Here is an 18,737-nt window from a genome sequence, read left to right as displayed (position 1 = left end):
TCTCTGTCTCTGTCTCTCTCTCTCTCTCTCTCTCTCTCTCTCTCACACACACACACACACACACACACACACATGTATATATTCATTTTAAACTCCTGGAGTAAAGAACAAGATTTCGGGTCTGCTTTCTGGAGTCCGCCCTAGCTGCCGTGGAGTCTGCCTCTATCTTGCATAGAAGGATATCGCGCGCACTTAGAGCTTTCATGTAATATTGGTCCGTTTTATTTTTAGTTAAGTATTTTTACCTTGCCTGATTAATAAATTTGCATTATAATTCACTGAATGAATGGGTGGAGATAGGGAGGCAGGTTGCGTGACACTGAATGAATGGGTGGAGATAGGGAGGCAGGTTGCGTGACATTTTTAAGTGACAGGCGGAGATGTAACATTATACATACGTGCGCAGATTCAGTTTTCCCGGGAGAAGGGTTACTGAGCTCACTGGGTTCTCACAACAGGTCATGCGCACTCTGTGTATCACTTACTGAGGTCGTCATGATAGTGTGCCACTTTATGCAATTTCTTACTTGGCCAGATAGACTAGAATATGAGAAGAAAACCAAAAACTTTAATTTATGAGGAGGAGAGAAGATATCATCTCCTAAACATTTTTCTTTCAATCCAGGAAGATTCCATATTACAAAAATCAGTGGTCCGCGATTTTGTGTGCCCCTCAGGGAAGCCGCAGATGTATGTGCCCGCCTGGGAAGCCGGGGACAGAGCTCCTGCTCAGCCCCGCCTGGACTCTGCCTCTGAGCCCAGGCCTTCTGCCGCTGTGCCATTGCCCCCAGACCCTGAAACAGGCACATCTAGTGCAGGCCATGGTGACTGGCAAGCAGGAAGGCTGCCGTGTTGGGTCTGCAGCTTCCCTGAAACCTGGGAGCTGGACTAGTGCAAAATCCACTGATTCCTTCACAGCAATCCACATGTCAAAGCGAGAGGGCTAAACGAGTAACTGGAGAAGAACTCGAAGCCGTGCAAGAGACACAATGACCTCCTTTTCCGTGTGGGAGGCTACGTGTTCACCTTAGCAAGAACGGACGCTCCGAGTGTCCCATCTTTACAGCTTGCGTGTGACTGTAGTGTGGTATGTGCCACTAAGCTGCCACATTTTCCATTTCAGCAATGTCGAGCTACCTCTTTATCATTAAATATGAACTACCTGAAGTGATCAGAGCATTCATGGGACTTGAAGAAAATTCTGGGTATGTCTTCTGATATGTTTTTGCCCCACCCCCATGACCTACCCTGCTTGCTCTTTTCCAGTTCTGACATCCTCATTTTTTCTCTCCTAGGGAGTGGTACCTCAATGGCAGCTACCTCGTCATATTTGTGTCTTTGGGAATTATTCTTCCACTTTCTCTTCTTAAAAATTTAGGTAAAGTCATTCTCTAAGTGAGAATATTTTTATTTCATATTCAAGCAGGCAAACTGTTTGCAAATGTTATATGCACCTTTCAAAATATTTCTCCTGACTCCTAGGTTACCTTGGTTATACCAGTGGATTTTCTCTTACCTGCATGGTGTTTTTCGTCAGTGTGGTAAGTGATTCGTTGACATGATTCTTGTTGCTTGGTGAGCGTGAGATGCTTTGGGTGCCTGAACGAGTGACCTTGTTTTTGTTCCTGGATCACAAGCAACTTCATTGTGCTTCAGCTTGGAATGAGAAAAGAGCAGTCATGAATTTAAAAATAGTGGAGTTAGGATGTCAAGGCCATTGCCAAGGGCATGTTCCACACTCTGGGTAAATACTTGGCCAAGGGCCATGACAATAATCCAGCGTTGAGGAAGGGAAAGGAGAAGTTAAGATGTCTGCCAGAGGCATCACTAGGCTGCCCACATGTTCACCTGAATCGGCCATTCTTTTCCGTATTTGACTCAGGAAGAGAGAGAGCAACAACAGTGGGGTTAAAGAAATTCCATCACCACCAAGAAAAGAGTTTTCTTGGGATATTACAGATGCCAAACTTATACAGTATTTCCCTAAAGAAGCAGAAGAGGAAGGAATTCTGATGGCCCATGCAGTTAGCTTGAAGAAATAAAAGAAATGTAGCAAAGATCCCAACCATCTTTGTCTCAGAAGGACATGAAAGGCTTGCAATGGACTCATAAAATTGGCTTCTTCTGACCTACCCAGTCCTGTGGATGGGGCTGCCAACCACAGTTCCAGCTTTTTTTCTTAGAGCACAGGCTGGAGGGAATCTCCAAAGCTCATTAGTTTAAAAACTTCCCTCACCCCAGCTTCATATCCACATGTATGGATTTTTATTTATTATTTTTCCTCAAAAACTTGACTTTGTTTTTTTCTTAAATGACTGGATTCAGGTGATTTACAAGAAATTTCAAATACCTTGTCCTTTGCCCATGCTGGATCACAACGTTGGAAATACTACGTTCAACAGCACACTTCCAGTGCATGTGATAACACTGCCCAACAACTCCGACAGTGCTGGTGTGAACTTCATGATGGATTACACACACCGCAATCCCACAGGGCTGGATGAAAATCAGGCCAAGGGCTCTCTTCACCGCACTGGAGTAGAGTTTGAAGCCCATGATGACAAGTGTCAGCCAAAATACTTTGTATTCAACTCCCGGGTAAGTTAGAGACCTGGGTTCCTCATGAACTCAATAGTGTGGCCTCTGTGTTTTGATTTCGTAAACTGAGGTGGCCTGAGATTGCCATCTCTGTCGGAATGCTAAATATTTGTCTTTGTTTTACAGACGGCCTATGCAATTCCTATCCTAGCATTTGCTTTTGTTTGCCACCCTGAGGTCCTTCCCATCTACAGTGAACTTAAAGAGTAAGGCACCCATCGTTTTAGCATCTTAATTTGCTTTGAAAATATGCTCATATGCCCAAAGGTGCTTTACAAGGAAGCGCAGCTTATAGCTTTCTCTCTGGAGAAAGTTCATATTACAGCCATTCAGCAATGATGTACTTTAATCGGCGAGGCATGACTCAGAGCATGCACTGCGCTACCTCCTCTGCCTCCTGTCTCTTCTCCCTCTGATATAATGGGTCAGGAGAGGGGTCAGGGGAGGTGGAAGAGGAGCCAGTGATTCTGACAGGTATAAGGAATTTGGGTGGGAATAACAGTACCACCTGGATCAGAGAGGACACTACCTTGGAAGACCAACAGTATGGTTGGGGTGGCCTTACTACACCATGGAGGACACAGGTGGTCAGTTTCTAACCTTTACCCAAAAGGCATGCAACTGTAAGAGTCGTGCCAATATCTGGTCTTCACTGTCTTGTCTGTACAATGGAGACGCTGCCTAGCAGATCTTGTTTCTTCCAGCTGGTAGTCTGGGATTCATTTATAGTCTTCTTCTGTTGAGATTGTTGACATCTCCTTGGGGATAAGATGGGGCTGACCCCACTCCAGCTGTTTCTCTTCAGGGCCTCATGTAACTGTGCTCAGGGCTTTTCACCCAGACACTAGCAAGACCTTCCCCCATAGATCTAATTTACCTCATAAAAGAATTTGGAACACTTTTAATCATTGTAATGTCTTTGATTTACTTTGAAAATCCCATGTTGCATGTATCCTGAAGCCTGCTCATTGACTGTTGGGTGGGTACTCTCTAGAATGGTTTCCAGAATTTGTCCAGGTAAAAATCTCAAGCTTTCTAGTGGCCTCAACCCTTATCTGGTTCCTGTAGTTTCTTTTTCTCATTAAGCTCATTTCACTGTGAAATGCAAAAGCTTTTTACATTAGGAACCAGTTTGATCTTTATGTCAATTACATTAATTATTCATAGTCAGCCTTGTTTATTGACGTGAAATAAGCTAATCCTTTTCTGGGGAAATGATTGTTTCCAGAACTGAATGAATGAAATATTCAAGAAAAATGCAAACAACTCCTCCTTAGCTCTTCAGGACAAAGTTAAATCAGATACGTTTATGGACTAGAAATGCATACATAATTAGCAACAGACACATATTCATTTGATATTCTTTATGTAATAAGTGATACTTTCATATGTTTAAACAGCTAAATCAATGTTCTTTTTATTTTCAGTCGGTCCAGGAAGAAGATGCAAACAGTGTCAAATATCTCTATCACAGGGATGCTTGTCATGTACCTGCTCGCTGCCCTCTTCGGTTACCTAACATTCTATGGTAGGTCACTCTGTCGAAGTCATTCGCGTGTTGCAAGTCTTGTATGACTGTTAATTCACAGGAGCAGTTCTTTTACTTACCCTCCATGAGCTGCACGATCTGTAGATGACACAAACCCCAGTACTTAGCTCTGTCCGCTGGCCTAGGAAATGAACCCAGGGCCTGCCTGGCCAGCAGCTCACCGTGAGTTCACGTATGCAAATCTCTCAAGCTCAGTTACTTCCCTTCAGGAATAGCTGCCACTTCTTTGGCTGGACCATCTGGCCCATTTCAGCTCGAAGCACTGAGGATGAACACAGCTGCATTTGGTGCGGTGCTTTGATGAAAAGACTGCTGAGAGGGGCAGAAAATTAGCTGTGCTCGAAGTGTGAACCTGCTTCTTAGTCAGCAGGCAGGTCCTCTAGGCAGCCTGGGACGTGAGGCGCGATGTCGGGCTCGTGTTTTTCTATTCTGTTAGAGGGAAAGGTTTCCTGAGAAAGAGAAGGATATAAGAGAACTTCCTTCAATCTGGGAATATTCTAGAAAACTGAAGAAAACTCAACCAAAACAAAAGGGAAAACACCAGATTGTGGCCATATTTGAGTATTAAACATATTAGTCATTTTCCCTTTTGAACTTTTAATAATACCCGAAAGGAGAATCATTGTTATTTCTTCCATAAAATGTGATAGATCATGTAAGGCAACCACATATAGACCAGGTAGCATGTGTTCACACTAATCAATGTTTCAATATAAATGTACTTTTGTATAAGTCTCTGTAACTTTTGGATTTTTCTTAACTGACTTGTTCAACTGACTGCTTGGGAGTTGGGAGTAAACAGCATTGTGTGGGCCATCATTTGCATTGGGTTTGTTTTCTTCTTGACTAACATTAGAGTTTTAACCAAGCAGTTACTTTAGATTGGACATTAACTTACTGCCGATTGTGGTTAATAAAAGTTGGTGTCGATAGCATAGAAAGTTCTTTTATCCCTTTTTGTCTGACCTTGAGAAGAACAACGGGAACATCAAACTGCATCAGATTCCGCAAATATCTCCCGGCCTTTGTAGCTAGCATTTTGAAGGAAACTGTTCTCGAGGAGGGTCTGATCTTTGTAAGCGCTCTTCGGGGCTTCTATAGAAATCGTGCCACTCATCCTTGCCTGTCACTTCCTCTAAAGAGTTCCATGAGAAGAAAGTCCTGAAAAAGCCCAGAGTGTGCGTCTCAGCGTTGAGGTGGGCTCACAACCGCTACTGTTGGAACACGTCAGGGACAATTAGTCCTAGAGTCTCCATGATGTGCTTGGAGAGCCGCAATGAGAGGCCAGTTTATTGTCACGGGAGTGACCCCACATGGTGCGCGAGCCGTTCTCTGTCCACTCCCGCGGCTTTGCTCCTTTGCTCATGTAGCTGACAGCCCAGAGAGAAGAACAGAAGTGTCCAGCTCTCCCTAGTCGCTCACTGCCTCGTGTCTCCTCCTTAACACGCTGGGAGTCACCAGTGCGGGAGAGGCAACACCGGGTGGCTGGGCTCACTCCCTTCTCCCCCTCACAGGAGAGGTTGAGGATGAACTGCTCCACGCGTACAGCAAAGTGTACACCTTTGACACGCCTCTGCTCATGGTGCGCCTGGCCGTCCTGGTTGCAGTCACACTCACTGTGCCCATTGTCCTGTTCCCGGTAAGTACGCGCATCTCTGGTGATAGAAACCTGGTCAGCAGTGGGCCTGACTCCGTGTGGTTCTAATTATGAAGTAAGGTTGCGGTTGCAACACCCAAGGACATTATTCTTCTCACATGGCGTCTTCGAGCCCCCAAACTGTCCACATAATATGTAGACGTAGGAAATACTTTCAGGCGATATTTTTACATGCAGGGAGAAAATCGTGGTATTTATTTTTAAATTCACATCCATAAAGTATCCAATTCAGAAAGCTGTGGATTGGGACCAGTGAGCAAGAATTCATAGAACATCTGAAACTTGAGAGCCGAAGCCACCTGAGTTCCCACATCGCGCTGAGTCTCCACCACAGTTTGGGCGGTGTTCCGGGTCTTTCCCCCTCGCCACGCTGCAGTGATGTTCAGAATTGCCGTATTGTGTCTGGCCAGGAAGGCCATGAGGAAGGGATTCACGCTGATAAAGTACATGCTAGGACCGAATTTCTAAAACAATGCTTCCTTTATTCATCGCATTTCTGCAACCCCCACCCCCACCCCCACCCAAAGTGATGCCCGCCGCTGGGAAGACAGACCAGGACCCCCATCCTCGGCGCGTGCCACAACTGTCGGCTTGCTCCACGATTACCAGGGAGTGGGGCTGGCGGCGGAGACTCGGCCTCGTGAATTAAACCACTGCCTGGGGAGAAGCGCCGGTCCTCACCCACCTGCCAACTCTTCTCTTTTCATAGCTACTGAATTTACTCATTCATTTCAGGAGTTAAAAAAAAAAAAAAAAAAGCAACAGAGTAACCAGCACAGTAGTGTGGAGAATGTCCCAGGCAGGCCCCAAGCACTGTGGCTGCTTTAAATGCAGCTTCTGTGCTGAAGTGTATTTTGGTGCATTCCTGTCTCATGAAATCAGATCCTTCTTATTATGGTAGCTAATAATTTACTCTTAAATGAGATCTTCCCTCTAATGTATCTGAAAGTATTTCAAATGACCTATGCCCAGCTTTGGTCTAAAACCAGCTCCACCCTGGGTGCAGAGCAGTGGACAGCTGTAGCCCTGACAGTGCACGGTAGGGTCAGATTGCCAAGCCAGCTATTTCTCGAGAAAATAATATCCGGACTCCTTCTTGGTGTGGGTCAAGGTGTCACCAACTGAGTCTGGCACATCTGAATTAGAGCATCATTGTGGGAGTAAAGTGTCGTGTGAAAGACGTGCTTTTGTGTCCTTTGACTCAGAAGTCCTAAAGATAGTGTTTTTAGGCCACGGTCCCATGAGATCGATGGGCACAGCCGTGGCCATGGCAGACAGGTGGACGTAGCCAGCGGGAGATGCAGCCCTCAGCACATTGTAAAATCGCTGGATGGGGAGTAAAAGCCAGTCTTTTGTTTATCAGTGAGCACTTCGCCCGAAGATCAAAATCCCAAACTCCTCTTAGAAAGGAGGGGAGAGAAAGCCCTGGAATGAATCTGATCACCAGGAAAAGCGATCATTTGTAAATATTAGATCACTAAACCAAAATCAGAAAAATAGCAAATAGCTCTCCTTCAGCGTGGGCCTCCTTGCAACCCCCGGCACGCAGCCGGCCTGCGTCCACCTTCACAAGGGAACCGGGAAGTGGTCTGCAGTTAGGACCTTCCACGGCCCAGAGGTCACTGGCGGTGCACGTGTGTAGTAGCAGGCAGGCAGGCAGCGTGAGCTCCGCAGTGTTTGCTGACACGGAGTCAAGGTGAGTGAGGATCCAGGCTGAGAATCAAACCTCTGTAGATGTGACAGAGACATCCGTGGATGTGGAACCAGAGACGTCCAACCTGTGCCCTGGTCAGATCCCACAAGGTTAAATTTGGACATGGTCTTGCCAAAAGGACAGGCGATGCTAGTGGTACTTTTGTTGATTTGTGTCTTATGACTTAGAGCCAAGGTTTTCAGTATGCCAGACACCGCACCGTTCTCCCGACAGGCTTCTCAGTGGCAGCTCAGAAGTTCACTGACTTGCCTTGACATCTCGTATAGAAACACTGATGCAGGTAAACCCAGACTGGATTCACATCGATCCGCTATAGCTATTATTTGGTGTTTCCCTTTCTTTAGCAAATAACAACTCAAAAAGTCTGAAAACGTAAGGGCTTGCTTGCTTGTTTTTGTTTTACTCTCCATACTGTCTTTCTTCTCTCTACTTAGGTGAGGGTTTCTTTTCCTCTATAGTACAAGATGCAAAATGTGTGTGTGTGTGTCTGTGTGTGTGTGTGCGCACGTGCTTGCGTGTGTGTGCATGTGTGTGTGTGTGTGTGTGTGTGTGGTGGAACAAATGCATAAAAGAGGAGAACGCAGGCAAAGTCTTTCAATGACAGTCTCACTTGATCTCTGCATTTGGGACTGAAGTTGACGTGGGTATAGACATAGAAAAAACATGCCAGGTGTTGCCCAGAGTGGCATTTGTAACACCCTATCCTTACAGCAATCCCCAGAAGTGAAGGTATGAGCCACATTTAAGGGACTGAATACATGTTTATAGTTCAGAGTCAAGGCGCTCCCCGGGTACCCCATCTCCTTTGGATCCTGGCACCAGACCACAGCACCCCCTATCAGGCTGGGTTCAGGCCATGTTGTCTTTGCTCCAGAGCTGCACAGAAGTTTTCTGGGCCAGAGGTCCCAGCTGTTGCTGGGACTTGCTCTCCCCAAGCGCATGACGCACATTTCCACATTCTTACCAGTTGATGTCAGTAGAGGAACAGGCTCAGGACAAAAGGACCAGCAGGGCTTGTGGCGTGGGCCTGCCTCCTCCTGTCCTGGCGAGGACCAGAGAGCTGCAGAAGGCTCTTGACCCCAGGCTGAGTCCTGAGGCTGCATTAATGTGGCATGACCAGCAAGTTTCTTTCTTATTCTCTTCCATGGCCACCACGACCACCAGCCTGTCTCCCTCTTCACTGTTGTTCCCTATTCAGGCAGCTCCATATTAGTTTTTGTTCTTCTGTGCAATTTTCTTATCCATTATTCACTATGACAAAGCACTCACCGCAGACTCCCACCAGTCTACTACTCTGCCCTATCACGTGGCTAGGCAAAGCCTGGGTCTTTCTGGAAGGCACGAGACCACAGGAAGCTGCACTTACGCACAAAGCCCTTACATGCAGCTAACAGCTTCATAGACCAACAGCTCAGCTACCGGCACCATTTCATCAAGGACTAAAAACAGCGTGCACATGTGACATTGGACTGAAAAATGAGCCTCCATTCGACTTATTTATTCTGTACGTTTCAGACAGTCGGACGAGTCCTTAAACACTGCATATTCATCACAGCTTATTTTGAGCGTACTTAGTAGACCACACAGAGAAGTACTAAGTAAACACTCGTCGTGGGCCGTAAAGTAGAACATGTCTGCTGCAGGAGAAAACACTGTGAATCCATCGTGCACCTCTTTGATGAGCTTTTCAAAATGAGGCTCATAGTTTTCATTAATCCAGTTTTTCAAATCCTTTAAAAGTCATTCTTAAACCATTTTTGGGGACTATCCGGTTTGCCACTCCAGCTATGAAATTCCCTCTTCCTTCTAAACAGATGGCTTTAATTTTGGGTGGTATGAAAGGAATGTCACATGAGAAACTGCAAGCAATTTAGTTTGCATTTTTTGCTGTTCATACATGTTTCAAAATGTATTTTACATTGCCTTTCTTTTGAGTGACTTCCTGTCTCTATGCCACTGAGCCTTTTGAACTTAGTAAATAAAAATCAATCCCAGCATTTCTCAAGATGCGAAGTCCTGGCTTGACTGAAGTGCTCACTTATTGAAAATCCAATAGAGAAATTCTACTAAGCAAAAAAAAGTGTCCTTCAACGATTCTAAAGATGAGTGTGTTTTCAACTCTGTAAGCTGTGCGGACATAACTGTGGGCCCTGCTTGTGCCGCTCAGGCCTCAGCAAACGGGGCTCCAGCCGCCCAGGCCTCAGCAAACGGGGCTCCAGCCACCCGGGCCTCGGCAGCAGGGCTCTAGCCGCCCGGGCCTCAGCAACGGGGCTCCAGCCGCCCGGGCCTCAGCAACCGGAGCAGCCCAGGCACATGAGCCTCTGATCTTTTGCCTACTTAACGTCAGCCACTGAAATAAGGCCAAAATCCGTCGCGGACTCTGACAGGGAGGACACTTACTAACTGCCTGCTACTTGTGGCAAGCACCTAGACTCTTTGAAAAATACTACATCTTATTCCCTGCCTTTTATGGAGTTATAACCTATAGGTGATAAGGTAAAAGGAGTAAACAGAAAAGCATCAAATGGAAAAATATTAAACATAACAAATGAAAGAAGAATTCAGATTTGTAGAAATTTCTTTGGCAGTCTAGTGAAAATAAGTTCTGTATTCACCTTTAATATGTAAGCCAGTCGGACGAGACAACTTGGCCAATGTCAGCAGGAGTTTAGTCTGGGTTGTTTAGCTTATCTGTTATTTATCTCTTTCTAACTGAGATCATTCTTAATCTAAAATTCTAAAAGGTGAGAAAATGAACAAACAATATGCCACCAAGGAAGACTGGCATGCTCAGACATCAAAGCTCAGCATGAAGGTTACACGACAATATAAATGTATATAATTCCCTGAACTTTATACTTAAAAAGTGATTAGGTGGTAAATTCTACCTTATGTATATTTTAACACAATAAACAATAACACAATAAACAATATTTGGAAGAATTCACAATCCTTTCTAGGGAAAAAGAAAAACTTTTAGAAAAAAGAGAAAGTATACAATAGTAGAAAAAGCTAAAACACAGTCACTGACCTTGCCGTTGGGCGTTCTTGTCACAGATTCGCACTTCGGTGATTACGCTGTTATTTCCCACAAGACCCTTCAGCTGGATCCGGCACTTCGTCATTGCCACCATAATTATTGTGCTTAATAATGTTCTGGTCATCCTCGTGCCAACTATAAAGTACATCTTCGGATTCATCGGTAAGTTTAAGAAGGACTTTTATTTAGTCAACCCGAGTTTACTCCTTGAATGGTGCTCAGGGAGCCGGCGCTGGGCGCTGGGGACCCAGCTCGGTGGCAGGCTGCCGGGACTCCGTAGCCCTGCTGGGCTCTGGGGTGCTGGGCTGCGGGGCGCCGGGCTGCGGGGCGCCGGGCTGCGGGGCGCTGGGCTCCACACCGCGCCTCCCATCCGGAGGGGCTGGGCACTGACCTACGGGCCTTTTAGTCCACTTGCATTTTGACAGAAGAGGAACGCAGTACATGCCTAGACCTTGACCAGGGGCGAAGGGACGACCGGATGTGGCTCCCAAATCGCCGTAGGCAGGGCGCCAGGAAGAGCCGCTTCACCCACCACGCAGGCGTCTTGAGGGTGGGCTGAGCCCGCAGGGACACTGTCAGAGGAACAGGAGGGTGCTGCGAAGGCATTTCCTTTCCCTTAACTGCTTGGACTATGACTATATATATATTCTCCTTCTGGATGAGGATTTATTCAAAGTTTGAAAACAATACTTTATAAAAGTTGTGCATAAATAACTTGAAAAGGAAGGTCTGTGATGAGTTCAACCTCCTTAGGGTGGACTCATTATGTTACTAATCCTCTGTCAATTTGCAGTATGTTTCAGCCTTTAATTGTGTATTATGCATCTTACACAGCGATAATGTTAAGAACATATTATTATTATTATTATTATTATTATTATTATTGTATTTTTAGGGAAGGGTCTACAGGGCGTTCAGGGTCTCACTACTAGATCAGACTCGTAATGATCACCTGTTTACAGCCTCCCAAGAGCTGGGATTACAGGCGCGCCACCATGCCTAGTCTCAATTGCCGTCTCAGTGTGTCCCAAGGGCGAGGATCGAACTCCCGGCCCCTGTGCCTGCAAGAAGTTTTTTTTATAAACATACCTTGTACAAATAAGCAACCCAGACAAACTGATGTTACTGAAGTACATCTTTCAGGGCTAAGAAGTCTAGGGCAGCTCTTTTCCTTTTTGGTTTCTCTGGAGTGTGTGCTCTAGTGTATCTGCCTTCAGGGGAGACCTCCCACGCCAGAAATTCATTCCCACGCCTGTTTCTCTCCACAGGGGCCTCCTCCGCCACGATGCTGATCTTCATCCTCCCCGCAGCTTTCTACCTTAGACTTGTCAAGAAAGAATCTTTCAGGTCACCCCAAAAGGTCGGGGTAAGTAAGGCTTGCAGTTTCTCCCATTCCAACTTGCTCTTCAACTAAACATAAACCAGAAAACACACGAGGCGCAGCCAAATGAAGCAACGAAGGATCCAGCACCGCATGCGCTGGCTCTCTCTCGTAGGGGAGAAGAGGTGGGTCTTGGGCAGGCAGCCAAGTCTAGGATTTCTTCTTCAGTCGTCTTGCGTCTTGCGTTCAGCTCCCCTCCAGGTCAGACACTAGTGGGGTGCTCCCCTGGGGAGTTATCAGGAAGGACTTAGGCTCCTCGCAGAGTCAGTGGACAAAGCAATGTTTTGGTTGTGCTTGCTGCCAAGTCGGGGCTGCTTTAATTTTTCCTCTTTGTAGCCTGCTGTCATGTGGTGTGGATTAAGACATAAGGGGGGGGGTCATTTGTTCTCCAGTGACCCTCTTTACATATAAAATATCATCGTATCAAACTGGGAAGTACACATTTCTTTTCCACAGAGGACTCCTGAAACATATGGTAGGCATGTGTTTTTTTAGTATGATCAGTGACAACTTAAGATCTTATATTAACTGTTTTAAGATTAGATTTTATTTGCATTTTAGTTATATGCAATGATCGCGTTCATCATAGTGAAGTTGTACCTATATGTGATACTTCTTTTTTCCCCATTCCCCTACCCTCCCTCCAACCTCTCCTCTCCTCCCCATCCACAAAGTTTTGTTTCCATATTTTCCTTTTTTTACCATTTAAAAAAAATTTTCCTGCTTTCCTTTCCCCTCCCCTCTCCCTGTCCACTTCCCCGTTTGAACATTGTCTTCCTATTTCCTAATACCTCGTCTACATTTTGGTCCTTATTTACACTTCCAGTTCTCACATCAGAGAGACCGTGTAGTATTCACACACACGTATCTGATGCCTTTCGCTTAGGGCTGTGGCCTCAGGGTGCCTCAGTTTTCCTAGAAATATCTGGACTGTGTTCTTCTTGTGGCAGAGTGGTGCTCCCTTGTAGCAAAGCAGTCTTCTCATCCACTCACCACTTGATGAGCACTTGGGCACTTTTCCCAAGAGTTGGCTCTTGCTAGCTATGCCGCTATAAACATAGCTGTGCATCTGGAAGATCTTATATTAAGGCTTGAAAAAAAGGCTTCTTGCTGAATTACTCTGAATATCTGCCTTAATCATCTCCTGAGGTTGTTCAGGGATTTTGAGAGAGTTTAGTATCAAAAGCTCTTCTCACCATCTCGCCGCTGGAGTCCCTCTTCATGTGGTCCGTCTTGCCCCAACTCTGACAGCAGAGTTACTGGGGCAAGTTACTTAAGCTATTTGTGACCCATTTTTAGTTTGACCAGATATAAAATGAGCAAAGTCATTTCTTACACCAGTGTTGACATACCCATGTCATACATGCTGCTTGGTTTTCTTTTAAGACAGAAGATGTTAAGATAAGAGTTGCTTTTTCTAAGCTAAAACCTGTTTTCAGGCTTCGCTGCACTGCTGGCATCTTGGCGGTGGGGCTGCGTCTGCAGTGTAGGTGCACATCTCTAAAAGGCTGTCCAGCACTGTCCTAGACCAGTGCTTGTGGACAACGTGAGCTGCTGCTTTCTTATATAGAAAATTAAAAGGCTGATCTGCATGGAATAGTTAGTTCCTCTTCTAGTGTGAAAAGTCTAAAATGTTTTGTGTCAGAAGTGTGCATACATACAGAGATATGTGCTCTATGGAGTCTACTAAACGTGCATGCACACTTGAGCATCTCACTGAACCAGTAGACATTGGGATGCTCATGGCCACCACGGTGACTACCTCTGGCAATTGTAGAGGCCAAAGGTAGCTTGTATTAATCTCGTGATGTCTCAAGAAATTAGTATTAAAATATTACAAGGGCTGGGGAGATAGTTCAGTAGTCTCATCGCCTTCTGGGCAAGCACAAGGTCCCAGGTTCAACCCCCGGTACTGCATACCATGAAGGCCCCACACCATGTGGGCCACCAAAACTGGGTGTGGTGGCGCATACCTGTAATCTCCGTGCTGGGGAGGCTGAGACAGGAGGGTCATTATGAGTCTGAGCTGCGTAGAGAGACCCTGTATCAAATACATAAATAAATAAATCTTTAAAAAATTTATATAAGTTTTTTCTTCCTGATGGATACATCTTTTGTAGAATATTTGTTTTTTTCAGAAATATGCAACGCATATTAGGCTTTTGCTTTTGTTTGTTCACTTTATAAAATCAGAATCGTATCATACATACTACTCTTCTCTTTATCTGTTCTTTTTCATTAAAAAATAACTGTTAGGCTTCCAGAGGTGATTAAATGTTTTTCTGTCATTTAATTTTTAATGACCAGGAGGTATGGTGTTATTTTGATGTGTCAAATCAATTTATCATTTCGGAATCATTGAAACTCTATGTTCTGTCTCTCCACTGTAGTTCCTTTCTCTGAAGTGGGTTCTGAATTGACGGATTTGTTAGATAATGAGTTATGAGTAATACTTTAATGAAATATGCAAACAAAGGTGTCAGTTTGCACAAACGTCTTACAAAAGCCAACTGTGGCAGCTGTCCCCCGTCTCCCCTCACACGTGCTCTGTGAATTGCAGGCTGTCACTTTCCTTGTCGTTGGCGTCATCTTCATGATTGGGAGCATGGCGCTCATCATAATCGACTGGATTTATGAGCCTCCGAAGTCCAAGCATCACTAACCTGAAGGGAAACGCTTTCTTTCTCGACTGGAAATGGTTGCAAGTCACGCGCCCAAAGACATTTGCAGTACCTTGATTGGAATGTTACTCATAGGAAATGACGCCAGGAAGATCCCAAAGCCGTCTGCCAGTGACGTCGGCAGACTCCGGCAAGAGAGGACCATGGCTTTGGTCAGGCAGGGCAGCTGGTATGTTTCCAGTCTGTGCCCGCTTCCACCAGCTTTTACTAGAACACGTGGGATGACCAGGCTGTGTGCTTGCCGCTGCACAAGCACTGTGAGCGTGGCTGCGCGGATAGTCAGCGGAGGGCATTCCTTTTCCCTGCCCGCTCCCCACCGGTATTCCCCACAAAGTAACAAACTCGGATTCTCAGAATATCAAACTAAGACACCCTGGGGGCAAAGATACCGCCACCCAATGCTGTCTCCCGTCTTGCGCCCAACACCTTGGCTAACAGGAGCCAAAAGCTGCTCCTGTGGCCAATCGCCGGGAGGCACACAGGTGACCAGACTCCAGGCCAAGCACATATGGCAACGCTTACTGAGCATTTCGCCCAGACTACTCATGCCATTGAACTAGTAACCGCTTCACTCAGTGGATTTTTTTTTGGCACGTGTTAAGACATCTAACCAACTGTAGAGAGGGTCTTTACTTATAGAGCAACAGCAAACATCATACTGCATAGCGCTAGGCTGCCTCTGTGGAAGCTTGTGCTTTTCAATGCTACACCTCGTCCAGTGTCATTCTTTTGTCCTTGAACAACGCTGTCCCTCTCGTCTTCCATTCTCATTCAGAATTTTTAGAAGGCCACAGCTCACACAGGTCATGTGGAGAAACTACCCGAACTACCCAGTATTGTTCGATACACATTTGTTTGATAAACATTCAGTGCAGGAAACTGTGATTTGCTGTATGTTTGTGTATATAATCTTATTGTGTAGTCACCAGAATGTACATTTGATTTTTATTTTTTACATGTGTCGCTTTCTTTCTCACAGTCAAGACATTTATATTATTGGGAGTGGGGTCAGGGAACTAAGCTGGTGGGTTCGAAAGTCCACATGCGTGTATCTGCCCACTGGAGTGACTTTAAATCTGAAACCGAGTCGCACAGTTCAGGAATGCTCTTGCTTGATGTTTACAATAATACAATCATGTATAAGAAAATGAATCACCCATTTGCAAATCATTAACAGAGCTAGGTTGCTCCTTTAATTTAATACGTCTAAAATGAGATTCAGCTCACTTTAGCTCGCAGGGGTGTTTGCTAGCATTCATTCGTCCTTTAGGACAATGGCAAGTAGCTGTCCGTAGAAATGTAAGTGCTAACACTACACGAAATGCAGGCTGTCGCGCTTCCCGCTGCCTGTAGCAGCCATCCATGGAGTGGGGTGGAAGACTGCCGTCCGCGGCCGCGGGTTAGTGGAGCTCACCGCCTTCTTTTCAAATCACTAGCAAGAACACTGGTTGTAAGTTTTATAGGTTAGTAAAGCTAAGTATGAAATATAAGTGGCCTATATCGCCTTTCAATAGACCGAATCATATTTCTGTAATTTTCTCAGAAGTGTGACTAAGAAAGTATATATTTGTTTCATGTATCATTTTCTAAAGATGCATTGCTGTAAAATGGTGCACTTTGTTATGGAAAGAGCAGCACGAGAGGCTAACTCTGAAGTTATGATCACTTGGAAAAACTGTGTCGAGTAGCGTCCTTAAGATATGGTCCCATTTTTGTTTGTCTAAAGAGTGCTTTCAAATCAGAAAATGGAATAAAGTGTGTTCTGCATGTTAAAAAGTGTTGAATCTGAAGGTGTTTAAATGTATATATTAAGGATTAATCCAAAATATTAGAAAACTATAAAACCTGTATATATTTTACATTTTTAAATGATTGACTTGAAAATCCGGCCACGTGTAATTGTAACTCTTCAAGAGCCGAGCTGCAGTGCCAGATACTAGAGCACCCCCTCCTTCGTGGCTGCCGTCGGTGCAGAGGTCTCACATACTGCAGGACAGGCCTACAGACAGCGTCCTGTGCCGGTTAATGTAACTGCATTTGTAAACAGGAAATTTTTATTTTCGTATTTCATTTATAAGACGGTTCAATGTTTTGGGAGGATTTTTTTTATTACAGAAAGTGTATATTGGTATATAATAAATGAACTTTTCAAATGACCATGATGTGATTTTATTGTTAAAGAAAGCTATGAGTTATTTGTATGTGAAATCGAATTTAAAATCTCATTATAACCTTTCTTATACTGGTACGCACTGCACGGGAACATAATCTCTCCACCATTTGCATGCACAGGGGTGCACTCACCACACACACACACACACACACACACACACACACACACGGTGTTATTCCTGCTATAACAAATACAGTAATGTAGTGTTTCTATTAGCTTGCTATAACAAATTGCTACAGGCTTAGTGGTATAAAAAGAACATAATTTATTACCTTACAGCTGTGGAGGTCAGCCGCCCCCAAACTATGGTGTCAGCTGCACTGCCTTCCTCCTTGAAAATCGGAGTGACAATCTGTTTCCATTTTTTTTTTTTTTCTAGCTTCCAGAGGCAACCTAAGTTCCTACAGGATTTTTAAATTTAAGACTCTCATCCCTCTCTCTGTCCCTCTCTCCCTCTCCCTCCTCTGTCTTCTCTCTCCTCACACTCTCCTCTCTCTCTCTCTCTCACTCTCTCTCCCTCTCTCCACACTCTCTCTCCTCTCTCTCCCTCCTCTGTCTCTTCTCTCTCCTCACACTCTCCTCTCTCTCCCTCTCTCTCCACTCTCTCCTCTCTCTCTCCCTCCTCTGTCTCTTCTCCCTCCTCACACTCTTCTCTCTCTCTCTCTCTTTCTCTCTCTCTCTCTCTCTCTCTCTCTCTCCACACTCTCTCCTCTCTCTCTCCCTCCTCTGTCTCTTCTCTCTCTTCACACTCTCCTCTCTCTCTCTCTCTCCCTCTCTCCCTCTCTCCACACTCTCTCTCCTCTCTGTCTCTCTCCTCTCTCCTATGCCTCCCTTTTCTCTCTTCTCACACTTTCTCTGTCCTGTTTCTATCTGCATATTGCTTCTCTAGCTCTGATTTCTCTGATTTCCTTGTCTTCTTCATTCCCATTTAAGAATTCTTTCTATTACATGGAGCTCACCGCAACGATACATACTTATCTCCCCTTACAAAGATCTGTAGTCACAGCTATGCTATCCCTTTTGCCGTCAGTTTCCACATTTACTGGTCCCGAGGGCTGTGACGTGGGCATCTGCATGAGGACATTCTCCTGCCTCCACAGGCCTGCATCTACCCTGCGGGCACGCCTGGTTCACCGACGCCACGCGTGTATTCACAGGCACTCACACACTCCTCAGGCATGTGCAGAGGACCCTGGAGACCTCACTGAAGGGTGCAGGAGAGGAGACAGGAAGGCTGTCCTACTTGCTGGAGAATGCAAAGGGAAGGAGCTAACGCAGAAGGAAGAGCCAGGAAACGGGCGGGCTGCGCCAGGAGCACGTGAGGAGGAGTGATTCCTGAAGCCTGGTGCTGCCTCGAGCTAGAGAACGCTTCCAGAGACGGTTGTCTCTGGCCTGTTTGATATCTGGTATCTATTTTTTTCTTTAAAGAGAGGAAAAAATACAGAATTAACAATGGCTGTATTGCACATTGTTAACGTCAAAGCGGTTTCTCAGGCGACCAGGTACAGGCATGCGAGCCTGGCGGACGGTGTCACACCGGCTGTTCCTTTCAGTGAGCTAACAGATTCGTGGTTCGATTGTCTTAGTACGTGCGTCTGTCTATCTACACATTTTTTCCCCCTTTTTTTCCTCTTTACCTCCATCACGGTTGGTCCTTCCTTTTGAGCAGCTCCTCTCCCTTTCACTGTATCATTTATACTTTTTAACTTGTCTTAAAAAAGAGACAACCCTTTTTCTCCGGGATCAGAAAGAGCACTGAAATGTAAACCTTGCTCTTGGGAGTGGTACATTTCCAGCTCACAATTGAAGTATAGGACTTGCACAGAATCTTTTCTTAAAACAAACTTTGACAGAAGATATGAAGGAAAACAACGGCGCCAAAAGCTGGAGGCTGCCACGGGTCTAAAACGGGAAGCCAGCAGGACAGACGGCTCCGGCCCGCTC

General features: G+C 45.4%; 1 protein-coding gene across 4 annotated transcripts in view; it reads left to right on the top strand.

The window, feature by feature from the left end:
• Slc38a4 (solute carrier family 38 member 4) overlaps positions 1 to 16,777 on the top strand; it is a 66,193-nt gene extending 49,416 nt beyond the window's left edge. For all 4 annotated transcript variants that reach the window (XM_023723520.1, XM_023723521.1, XM_004638588.2 and 1 more), the window contains exons 7-16: positions 1,124 to 1,205; positions 1,296 to 1,378; positions 1,483 to 1,541; positions 2,326 to 2,598; positions 2,725 to 2,804; positions 4,026 to 4,126; positions 5,662 to 5,786; positions 10,576 to 10,720; positions 11,827 to 11,924; positions 14,500 to 16,777. In XM_023723520.1, the coding sequence (XP_023579288.1) occupies positions 1,124 to 1,205; positions 1,296 to 1,378; positions 1,483 to 1,541; positions 2,326 to 2,598; positions 2,725 to 2,804; positions 4,026 to 4,126; positions 5,662 to 5,786; positions 10,576 to 10,720; positions 11,827 to 11,924; positions 14,500 to 14,601 (1,148 nt within the window). In that variant the 3' untranslated portion in view covers positions 14,602 to 16,777. The remainder of the gene's footprint in view (positions 1 to 1,123; positions 1,206 to 1,295; positions 1,379 to 1,482; positions 1,542 to 2,325; positions 2,599 to 2,724; positions 2,805 to 4,025; positions 4,127 to 5,661; positions 5,787 to 10,575; positions 10,721 to 11,826; positions 11,925 to 14,499) is intronic.
• The last annotated feature ends 1,960 nt before the right edge of the window (positions 16,778 to 18,737 follow it).

Source organism: Octodon degus, unplaced genomic scaffold (genome assembly GCF_000260255.1).
Source record: "Octodon degus isolate 3935 unplaced genomic scaffold, OctDeg1.0 scaffold00100, whole genome shotgun sequence".
Lineage (NCBI taxonomy): Eukaryota > Metazoa > Chordata > Mammalia > Rodentia > Octodontidae > Octodon > Octodon degus.
Note: the sequence above shows the minus strand (reverse complement) of the source record. Positions and strands in the feature narration are given on the sequence as shown.